Source organism: Mirounga leonina, unplaced genomic scaffold (genome assembly GCF_011800145.1).
Source record: "Mirounga leonina isolate KUSES-001 unplaced genomic scaffold, KU_Mleo_1.0 Mir_173, whole genome shotgun sequence".
In the NCBI taxonomy this organism is placed as follows: domain Eukaryota; kingdom Metazoa; phylum Chordata; class Mammalia; order Carnivora; family Phocidae; genus Mirounga; species Mirounga leonina.
The window spans coordinates 77,282,692-77,294,364 of NW_023270447.1; the positions used below are offsets into that span (position 1 = coordinate 77,282,692).

An 11,673-nucleotide genomic window follows, 5' to 3' on the forward strand; every position below is an offset into this window, starting at 1 on the left:
CTCAGGTGGTTAAGCATCTGCCTTTAGTTCAGGTCATGATCCCAGCGTCCTGGGATCGAGCCCCACGTCCGGCTTCCTGCTCAGCTGGAAGCCTGCTTCTCCCTTTCCTACTCCCCCTGCTTGTGTTCCCTCTCTGTCTCTATCTCAAATAAACAATTAAAAAAAAAAATCTGTCTGAAATTAATGTAGCTACTCCAGCTTCCTTTTGATTAGTTAGCATGGCAGATCTTTCTCCATTCCTTTACTTTTAATCATTACTTTAATCATTAATCAATTACAATCAATAATCATTATCTTTTTTTTTTTTAAGACATTAGTTTATTTTAGAGAGGGGGCAGACAGAGGGAGGAGAGAGAATCTCAAGCTGACTCCCTGCTGTGCATGGAGCCCGACATGGGGCTTGATCTCATGACCCTGAGATCATGACCTGAGCCTAAATCAAGAGTCAGATGCTTAACCTACTGAGCCACCCAGGCGCTCCTAGTCATTATGTATCTTTATTAAAATTTTTAAGTGGATTAGCACTGAGTAATGCATAGTATTGTTGAATCACTGTATCGTACACTTGAAACTAATATAATGCTGTACGTTAATTATACTGGAATTAAAAGAAATTAAAAGTTAGGGCACCTGGGTGGCTCAGTTGGTGGAGTGTGTGACTGTTGATCTTGCGGTTGTGAGTTAGAGCCTCACCTTAGGTGTTGAGATTGCTTAAAAATCTTTTTTTTTTTTTTAAAGATTTTATTTATTTATTTGACACAAACACAGCAAGAGAGGGAACACAAGCAGGGAGAGTGGGAGAGGGAGAAGCAGGCTTCCCACGGAGCAGGGAGCCCGATGCGGGGCTTGATCCCAGGACCCTGGGATCATGACCTGAGCCGAAGACAGATGCCTAACGACTGAGCCAATGAGGTGCCCAGATTACTTAAAAATTTTAAGAAAAATTTAAAGTGGGTTTTGGAAATGTATAGTTGGGTCTTGATTTTTTTTCTACTCTGACCAATCTCCTTTAATTGGTATAGACTGTTGATGTTTAAAAAGTGATTATGTGGTCTCGTTTTTGTTCCTTTTGGTCTTTTTTTCTGCCTTTTGTGGCTTTAGTTGAGCATTTTTATGGATCCAGTTTCTGTCCTTAACATATCAAATGTTTTTTTTAGTGTTTGACCTTGAGTTTGCAGTGTACATTTATAAGTAGTACAAATACGTTATAATAAAGTATTTCTACTTCCTCTTGTCCCTTTCACTGCTTTCATTCATTTTATTTATACATAACCTATAACCACTGAATACATTGCTGCTATTATTCTTTTTTTTAAAGATCTTATTTATTTATGAGAGAGAGAGAAAGAGAGCACACAAGCAGGGGGAGCAGCAGGCAGAGGGAGGAGAAGAAGAAGCAGGCAACACACTGAGCAGGGAGCCCCATATGGGGCTTGATCCCAGGACCCTGGGTTTATGACCTGAGCCGAAGGCAGACGCTTAACAGACTGAGCCATCCAGGCGTCCCTCATTGTTGCTATTATTTTCCACAAATTGTTACCTGTTAGATCAATTAAGAGTAAGAAAAATTAGGGGCACCTGGGTGGCTCAGTCGGTTAAGCATCTGCTTTCGGCTCAGGTCATGATCCCAGGGTCCTGGGATTGAGCCCCGCATCAGGCTCCCTGCTCAGTGGGGAGCCTGCTTCTCCCTCTCTCACTCCCCCTGCTTGTGTTCCTGCTCTCGCTATCTCTCTCTGTCAAATAAATAAATAAAATCTTTAAAAAAAGTAAGAAAAATTAAAAATGCTATTTTACTTGCACTTTAATGCTCTCCCTTTATGTGATCTGAATTTTTAATTGATCTTTTTCTTCTCACTGAAGAACTCTTTAACATTTCTGGCAAGGCAGGTCTACTGGCAGCAGGTCTCAATTTTTATTTGTCTGAGGTCTTTATTTTTTCTTCATTTTTGAAGTGGTATAAAATATTCTTTTTTCATGTTTGCAGGGTACAGAATTGTAGATTGGTGGTGTTTTTTTCCCCCTGTCAACATTTTAAATATTTTACTCCACTCTCTTCTGGCTTGCATGACTTCTGAGAAGTCAGATGTAATTCTGTCTAGTCTTTGTTTCTCTGTAGGTAAGGTGGTTTTTCCCTTGGCTTCTTTCTTTTTTTTTTTTTTTTAAAGATTTTATTTATTTATTTGACAGAGAGAGAGATAGCGAGAGCAGGAACACAAGCAGGGGGAGTGGGAGAGGGAGAAGCAGGCTTCCTGCCGAGCAGGGAGCCCGATGCGGGACTCGATCCCAGGACCCTGGGATCACGACCTGAGCCGAAGGCAGACGCCCAACGACTGAGCCACCCAGGCGCCCCCCTTGGCTTCTTTCAAGATTTTTTCTTTGTCTTTGATTTTATGCAGTGTGTATTTGATATGCCTAGGTGTTGGGTTTTTGTTTTTCTTTTGTCTTTTCTTTCTGGCATTTATCCTGCTTGGTGTCTGACACTAATTTTTGGAGATTCTCAGTTATTATTGCTTCAGATTTTTTTCTTCTGTTATTCCGATTACATGTTATACATTTTGTAGTTCTCCTACACTTATTGGATGTCCTGTTTTCTTTCTTTCCTTTTTTTTTTTTGGTAATTTTTCTCTTTACTTTTCAGGTTTGGAAGTTTCTGTTGACATACCCTCAGGCTCAGAGGTCCTTTACCCAGCTCTGTTAGTCTACTAATGAGATAATCAAAGGCATTCTTCATTTGTTACAGTGTTTTTGATTTCTAACATATTTTGATTCCTAGAATTTCCACTTCTGTTCTTATATGATGTCTACTTTTTCCACTTAGCATATTAATCATAGTTTTAAATTTTTGGTAATTCTAACATCTCTGCCATGTCTGAGTCTGGTTCTGATGCTTGCTGTGTTTCTTCAAACCATGTTTTTTGCCTTTTAGTATGCCTTATAATTTTTTGATGCAAGCAGGACTTGATGTCCTGGATAAAAAGGACTGAGTTAAGTAGGCCTTTATTGATGGCCTTCTCCCCTCAAACTCCTACGCCCCTTAGGTGGTACAGGATGGCTAGAGGGAGCTGCAGTTGGGTATTTCCCTTCCTGCAGGCTCTGGTTTCAGAATGCTTGCTTTAACCCTCCCCCTGCTGAATGCACAAGGGAGTTTTCTCTCATCTTCACTGTAAGAATCTTGTACAGCTCCTGGAGGTAAAGCTCATAAAATGTGCTGCATCCCCCCCAAGATTAAGACTCCCTCTTCTTCTTAACGTGAGTTGTCCATACTGAGCCTCCAGCACTTTGTCAATTGCAGTTTAGGTTTTCCTACCCTGGTGCCGGGTGTTCCCAGGGATACTCGTGAATTTCTCTTCTGTTAAATTAGTATTCCCTGCATCCACTTGTCTAATTTTTGGAGAAGTGGTTTTTGTGACCTCATTTCTCTCATGGATCTAAGAAGAGCTGTGAATTTTCAGTCTGTTCAGCTTTTTATATGTTAAGACACAGTGATGACTTCCTTACATGCTGGACTAGAAACTGGAAGTCTGCCCTACCCTTCTGTATGCTTTTTACTTCTTTCCTGCCTTAAGATTTTTTATTTTTTTATTATGGTAAAAATGCATAACATAAAATCTATCATATTCACCATTTATAGTTCAGTAGTGTTAAGTATATATTCACATTGTTGTGCAGACCAATCTCTGGAACATTTTTTATCTTGTGTGACTGAAATTCCATACCCAGTAAACAACAGTTCCTCATGCCCCTCTCCCCCAGCCTGTGGCAATTACCATTCTGCTGTGTTTATATGAATTTGAATATTCTAGGTACCTCAAATGAGTGAAATCATAGAGTATTTGTCTTTTGTGACTGGATTGTTTGACTTAGCACAGTGTCCTCAAGCTTCATCCAGGATGTACTAGGTGTCAGAATCTCCTTTTTTAAGACTAATAATTTCACTATAGCATATACTACATTTGGTGTCTCCATTCATCCATTGATGGGACACTTGGGTTGCTTCCACTTCTTGGCCACTGCAAATATTGCTGTCATGAACAAAGGCATGCAAATATCTCTTCAAGATCCCGTTTTGAAAATTTTTATACTTATACCCAGAAGTGAAATTGCTGGCATATGGTAATTTGATTTTTCATTTTTTGAGGAGCTGCCACACTTTTCCATAGAAGCTTTACCATTTTATTTTCCCACCAACCGTACACAAGCGTTTGTTTTTCCATATTCTCACCAACACTTGTTTTTTTGATAGCAGCCATGCTGATGGGTATGAAGTGATCTCCCATTGTGATTTTGATTTGCATTTCCCTAATTTTAGTAATGTTGAGTATCTTTTCATATGTGCTTGTAGGCCACTTGGATATTATCTTTGGAGCGATGTTTGTTCAAGTTCTTTGTCCATTTTAAAATCATGTTACTTGTTTTTTGTTAAGTTGTAGGAGTTCTTTATATATATATTCTGCTTACTAATGCCTTATCAGATATATGATTAATAGTTACTCTTAACGGGGCACCTGGATGGCTCAGTCCTTAAGCGTCTGCCTTTGGCTCGGGTCATGATCCCAGGGACCTGGGATCCAGCCCCGCGTAGGGCTCCCTGCTTGGCGGGGAGCCTGCTTCTCCCTTTCCCTCTGCTCCTCGCCCTGCTTGTGCTCTCTTGCATGCTCTCTCTCTCAAATAAACAAAATCTTAAAAAAAAAAAAAGTTACTCTTAACAAGTTCTAAACTTAGTTAAAATTACTCTGTCCTCCCCTCAAACTACAACTTTTTAAGAACACTTGAATTCTGATTTCTTTCTTTATGGCTTACATGTTATTACCCAGCATTTTAGTTCACTTCTACTTTGGTTTTATCCTGCCCTACCTCCTCCTATCCCCAGTTAATTTTTGTTTATTGTTTAACTGAACCAGTGCTTGTTTGAGTTAATTTCTTTGCTTTCCTGGGGGTGTCTGGTGGCTCAGTCAGTTAAATTTCTGCCTTTGGCTCAGGTAATGATCTCAGGGTCCTGGGATCCAGCCCTGTGTTGGACTCCCTGCTCAGTGGGGAGTCTGCTTCTCCCTCTCCCTCTGCCCCCCACCCATCCCGCTCACTCTCATGTGTTCTCTCTCAAATAAAATCTTTTTTAAAAAAATCTCTTTGCTTTCCATTCCTTCTTGCATATCATGCCCGCCTTAAGTGATCAGTTTCTATATATATATTTTTTTTAAGATTTATTTTTTTGAGAGAGCACGTCCACAAGCAGGGGGAGGGGCAGAGGGAGAGGGAGAAGCAGACTTCCCATTGAGCATGGTACCCAAAGTGGGGCTTGATCCCACGACCCTGAGAGCATGACCTGAGCCAAAATCAAGAGTCTGACACTTAACCGACTGAACCACCCAGGTGCCCCAGTTTCTATACTCTGAAGTACATCCATAAATAGCTTTTTCAGTGAGGGTCTTTTAATAATAAACACTTAGGTTTTTATTTTCCTTTTTTTTTTTGTTCTGAAAGGGCTTCTAATTATATCTTTTTTCATAGTTTCCCTGGGTATTTTCTTCTATGTTATGATTGTTTTCTCTTAGAAATTTAAAGATAGCACCATGTCTTCTGTCTTCTATTTGATACAGGGTTCTGCTGAGAAGCTAGTTCATTTGTTACTTCTTCATAGAATACATATATCTTTTCCTTCTTGTTGCTTCTCTTTGTGGTATTTTGCTGTATCCTTACTTACGTGTCTAGGTGCAGATTTAACTTTACCCTGCTTGGTTGGGACTTTGCTTCCTAAATATAAGGCTCCCTATCTTTCATCAACTCTTGAAAATACTAGTAGCTCTTCAAATATTACCTCTCCCTCATTCTCTCTCTTCCTTCCTTTTGGGTCACATGTTAAACTTCCTCATTTTTGGACCTCTTTGTTTTATTCCCCATCTATTAACCTTTCTTTCTTTTTATTCTTTTTCTTTCTTCCTTTTCTTTCTTTTTTTCTTTTTTTAAAAGTAGGCTTATTGCCCAGCATGGAGCCCAATGCCGGGCTCAAACTCATAAATCTGAGATCAAGGCCTGAGCTGAAATCAAGAGTCGGGTGCTTAACAGACTGAGCCACCCAGGTGCCCCATTAGCCTTTCTTTCACAAAATCTTTTTAAGTTTGTGCTACCCTTTGTAATCTCCTTATATTTCTTCCCAACCACTGGACTCTTCATTTGCATCTAATTTGCCATTTTTCTTTCCATTTCTAGTGATTCTTTTTGGTTAATTTTAAAATCTTCTGATCTTAGTTGATACCACCTTTTTCTTATCTCAACTAAAATGCTGGGTAATAACATGTAAGTCATAAAGAAATCAGAATTCGGGCGCCTGGGTGGCTCAGTCGGTTAAGCGACTGCCTTCGGCTCAGGTCATGATCCTGGAGTCCCGGGATCGAGTCCCGCATCGGGCTACCTGCTCAGCGGGGAGTCTGCTTCTCTCTCTGCCCCTCCCCCCTCATGCTCTCTATCTCATTCTCTCTCTCAAATAAATAAATAAAATTAAAAAAAAAAGAAATCAGAATTCAAGTGTTCTTAAAAAGTTGTAGTTTGAGGCAAGAGGACAGAGTAATTATAACCAAGTTTAGAACTTGTTAAGAGTAACTTAATCATCTATCCTTCTTTTACGACTTTAAACATTGGAATGTGCTTAATTTACAGTCTCTATCTTACGAACTTTGGTTCTTATTTGTATAAGTATCCTTTGTTCAGTCATAGTAAAAGAGTGGTCCTTATTTTATTTTTTAAGATTTTGTTTATTTGAGAGAGAGACAGTGTGAGTGGCAGGCAGACGGAGAGAGAGAAGCAGGCTCCCCACTGAGCAGGGAGCCTGATGCGGGGCTTGATCCCAGGGGCCTGGGATCATGACCTGAGCCGAAGGCAGATGCTTAACTGACTGAGCCACCCAGGCGCCCCTCCTTATGTGTTTTGTAATTTAGAATTGTCAACCCAAGGTTCAGCAGGACTTTATCTGTGGGACTCTTGTGTGACCTGGGTAGAGAGTGTATCTCTCCAGAGTATTTTTTGTTTACCTCTGGTAGGTTTCCCAGGGATTTTACCAGGCTGAGACCATTTTAGGTTAGATTCTCAGTGAGGACAGGTTGATACCAGACCACTCAAGGCAGTGTAAACTTGAACTCAGAACTCAAGTGAAGGCACGCCCAAAATTATAAATTCTCTAGGGGTATAACCCTTTCTTTCTCCCTTCATGGAGCCTAGGTCCTATTATCTCCCTAGTGCCAGTGAGGTGATTTTCTTTTTCACTGATCTGTTTCTTTCCCTGAAGCTGTCATAGCTCTTAATAATCTTATGATTATTTACTGCTTTGTTGCCAAGAGCTTCCTCTGCATTATCTCAGAACAGTAATGGGGAGAGATATGGTAGGGGTCATTATACCCATTTTACAACTCAGTAGAACTGAAGCTGTTTACTTAATGATTTGCAGAAACGTAAGGATACTCCTGAGATTATGTAGGTGGCACATGGTGAAGATGACCAATGAGGCATTCCTCTGTGTATTTTTGCCATGTGGCCACTGTAGAATTCTTCATTAGGATGAAACTAGATAATCACCTCAGTATAAAGCACCAGTGTTTTCCTGCAGGATTATTAAAATTCATTTCATTCGGGTCGCCTGGGTGGCTCAGTCATTGGGCATCTGCCTTCAGCTCAGGTCATGATCCCAGGGTCCTGGGATCGAGCCCCACATCGGGCTCCCTGCTCCGTGGGAAGCACTCCCACCCCCCTGCTTGTGTTCCCTCTCTCGCTGTGTGTCTCTCTGTCAAATAAATAAATAAAATCTTTAAAAATAAATAAATAAATAAATAAAATTCATTTCATTCAACACATTTGAGCACCTGCTATGTTGTAGGCACAAGAATTAGAACAACTGGGAGCTGAAGTACAGATGTTAGATCTGCTGCCTGACATGCTTTCTGCTTTCCTTCTATAGACTGATAATGGTCTCCAGCTGCCAAAGAAGATTGTGGATGCCAAGAGAAAGGTAACCATTTCTCATCCCCTCGAGTGGAACTGGATGCCTCTAGGAGCTCACACCGGCTGGCAGTAGTCATGGCTGAATTTACAAACTACAAGGATACCGCCTCCAGCCGCCACCTGCGGTTTAAGTTACAGAGTCTAAGCCGCCGTCTCGATGAGTTGGAGGAAGCCACAAAAAACCTCCAGAAAGCAGAGGATGAGCTCCTGGATCTCCAGGACAAGGTGATTCAGGCAGAAGGCAGCAACTCCAGCATGCTGGCAGAGATTGAAGTGCTGCGCCAGCGAGTGCTGAGAATCGAAGGCAAAGATGAGGAGATTAAGAGAGCGGAGGACCTGTGTCAGCTGATGAAGGAGAAGCTTGAAGAGGAAGAAAACCTCACCCGGGAGCTGAAATCAGAGATTGAGCGGCTTCAGAAACGAATGGCTGAACTGGAGAAGCTGGAGGAGGCCTTTGGCAGGAGTAAGAATGATTGTACCCAACTCTGTCTGAGTCTGAATGAGGAGAGAAACCTGACAAAGAAGATCTCCTCTGAGCTGGAAATGCTCAGGGTCAAAGTGAAAGAACTGGAATCTTCCGAGGACCGCCTGGATAAAACTGAGCAGAGTTTAGTGTCAGAGTTAGAAAAGCTGAAATCATTAACTCTGAGCTTTGTAAGTGAGAGAAAATACTTGAATGAAAAGGAGAAAGAAAATGAGAAACTGATAAAAGAGCTCACTCAGAAACTGGAGCAGAACAAAAAAATGAACCGAGATTATACAAGGAATGCTTCTAATCTTCTGGAAAGGAATGACCTACGGATTGAGGACGGGATCTCCAACACACTGCCATGCAAAGAATCAAGAAGGAAGGGCACTCTGGATTATCTAAAGCAGGTAGAGAACGAGACAAGAAACAAATCCGAAAATGAAAAGAACCGAAATCAGGAAGACAATAAAGTCAAAGACCTTAACCAAGAGATTGAGAAACTTAAGACACAAATCAAGCATTTTGAATTTTTGGAAGAAGAACTTAAGAAAATGAGGGCCAAAAATAATGATCTTCAGGATAATTACCTAAGTGAACAAAATAAAAACAAACTCTTAGCCAGCCAACTGGAGGAGATAAAGCTACAAATCAAGAAACAGAAAGAGTTAGAGAATGGGGAGGTGGCAGGGGACGAGGCCTTCCTGTCCAGCAAAGGCAGGCACGAGAGGACTAAGTTCAGAGGCCATGGGAGTGAGGCTCCTGTGTCCAAGCACACGCCCCGGGAACTGTCCCCTCAGCATAAGCGGGAGAGGCATCGAAACAGGGAGTTTGTGCTCAACAGTGAAAACTATTCTCTGGGCAACAGGCAGGTCTCCTCTCCTAGTTTCACTAATAGGAGGGCAGCCAAAGCTTCCAGCGTAGGGGCGGCTGCAGACAGTGGGACTCAGGAGACACGGAGAGCTGAAGACCGGTATGCATCAGGCTCTTCTCAGAGTGAAGGGAGGAGGCCCCGGGAGCAGCCCTCAGTGCTCAGCCGCTACCCACCAGCTGCTCAGGAGCACAGTAAAGCTTGGAAGGGTACTCCCAAGCCAGGTACCGAGAGTGGGTTGAAGGGAAAAGTGGAGAAGACAACACGAACATTTAGTGACAATACCACCCATGGATCTGTTCCCAGTGACATACTGGGTAGAGCTGACAAGGCTTCTGACACCTCCGTGGAGGCCCTCTTTGGCAAGAGGGGGCAGGTACCCAGCAGTGGAAGTCCGTTAAATCAGGCTGCAGACTGTGGCAGTCCTAAGGGGATTGGGTCCCTGGCCTCATCTCGAAGATCTTCCTCAGAAGGGCTCTGCAAGGGCAAAAAGGCTGCCAGTGGCCAGGAGGCTGATACCGGTTCCCCAAATTCCAAGCCTCCACTTTTATCAAAGTATCCTTACAGCTCCAGAAGCCAAGAGAACATCCTTCAGGGCTTTTCAACCCCAAATAAAGAAGGCATCGATCAACCCGTAGCTGCTGTGATGGAGGACAGCAGTCCGCACGAGGCCCTGAGGTGCCGAGTCATCAAATCCAGTGGCAGAGAGAAGCCAGACTCAGATGACGACGTGGACGTAACCTCCCTCGTGACTGCCAAGTTGGTAAACACCACCATCACTCCAGAGCCAGAGCCCAAACACCAACCCAACTCTAGGGAAAAAGCCAAATCCCGAGGGGGACTTAGAACCTCCCTGTTTGAGACTGATAAAGATGTTGGGACAGAAAATGAATCTGTGAAACCTGTCCGAGCTTCCGCCAATGCCGTGGAGTTCCCAGATGCCAACGGTGCTGGGGCGACAAGCCAGCGGCCCTTCAGCCCCAGAGAGGCCTTGCGGTCCAGGGCCATCATCAAACCTGTCATCATTGATAAGGATGTGAAAAAAATCATGGGAGGATCTGGAACCGAGGCCCCCACGGAGAAGCAGAAATCCACCTCCAGACCAGGGCCAAACAAGGTGACAAGCAGCATAACCATCTACCCCTCCGACAGCCCCAGCCCTCGGTCCGCCCCAGGTGATGCCCCGCGGGAGAGGCACACGTCCACCAGCAACATCCAGCTTGGGCCAGCAGAGCTCCCATCAGGTAGCAACCACGTCAGCGCCGCCTTGGAGCTCTCCATTCACAAACATGACCTCGCCCTGCAGCTCCCGGAAGCTGAAAGAACGGGAGATGGGCCCCTGAAGAACAGGCCAGAAACAGTGGTCTCTCGGAGTAGCATTATAATCAAGCCCTCAGAGCCCGTGGAGAGAAATAGCCACGCACCCCCAGCGGAGACAATCAGGTGGAAAAGCCATGGTGCCCCTTCAGAAGCGGGCTCTGCAGACGCCAGGCATGTTACCTTGCGGAACGCCTGGAAGAGTCGGCGAGACTTGAACTCTTTAGAAGACCCCCCAGCTCGAGGAGGCAGAAACGTGGAAGCTCCCAACGCCTACACCCAGAGGGCCGCCACAGACTGTTCAGACCTCGGACAGCCCAGGTTGTACCTTTGCGAGCAGGGCACTCAGAGGGCAGGAAATTCAGGGGATACCCCTGAGCTTGTCTCCAGAAGGAGCCACAGTAGCCTCACTGTGTCCGAGGTGCTCACTCGTCGGAATCGGGCAGGAGATGCAGCCACCGCGGCAGCCTGGAACCACTCGGCAGGCGCGGTGAGCCCCCTGCTCTCCCTCTCCCCCACCCCTGCCTCTCTCCCTCCCCTCCTTCCACTTGCCTTTTCTCTGGCCAGTGTGACTCAGAATGATGGGGCTGGGAAATACTGGGTAGAACTGGGTTGCCCAGAGAACTGCTGAAAATCATGTGGGTTTGGCCTTGAAGAAGAATGAAGGATGTTGAAGAGAAGGTATTTTGGCAGAGGGCAGCATGACTTTCCAGAACCCTTTTCCTGGTTTTGTCTCTTCTGTATATGAAGGCCACACGAAAAGAAGAGAGATCTGGCCTCCATTCTCTGGGTTTGCCAGAGTGCCAAAGGAAGTCCCCTTAAAGCACCCCAGAGAGGAGAGCCCGGGAAAGGGTCCCCACAGCAGGGCTCAGCCGGCTGCTGGCATGTGGGGAATGAGAGCGAGGGCTTAGCCTGGGCCTCCCTGATACGCTTTGTGCCCACGTGTCACTCTTCTTTTGCCCCAGACAGCTGTCTGAGTCATTGCATCTTCTGTCTGAGGGCAGGGCTGGTACAGTAGGCTCATTACAGG

At 44.3% G+C, this 11,673-nt stretch overlaps 1 protein-coding gene across 7 annotated transcripts in view; it reads left to right on the forward strand.

Annotated features, from left to right (window-relative positions):
- Positions 1 to 11,673, forward strand: part of LUZP1 (leucine zipper protein 1) — a 139,065-nt gene that overhangs the window by 85,848 nt on the left and 41,544 nt on the right. For all 7 annotated transcript variants that reach the window (XR_004681774.1, XR_004681773.1, XM_035019539.1 and 4 more), the window contains one exon: positions 7,946 to 11,133. Coding sequence is in view for 5 of the 7 variants with exons in the window: in XM_035019539.1 (XP_034875430.1) it covers positions 8,065 to 11,133 (3,069 nt within the window). In the remaining 2 variants the exon portion in view is untranslated. The remainder of the gene's footprint in view (positions 1 to 7,945; positions 11,134 to 11,673) is intronic.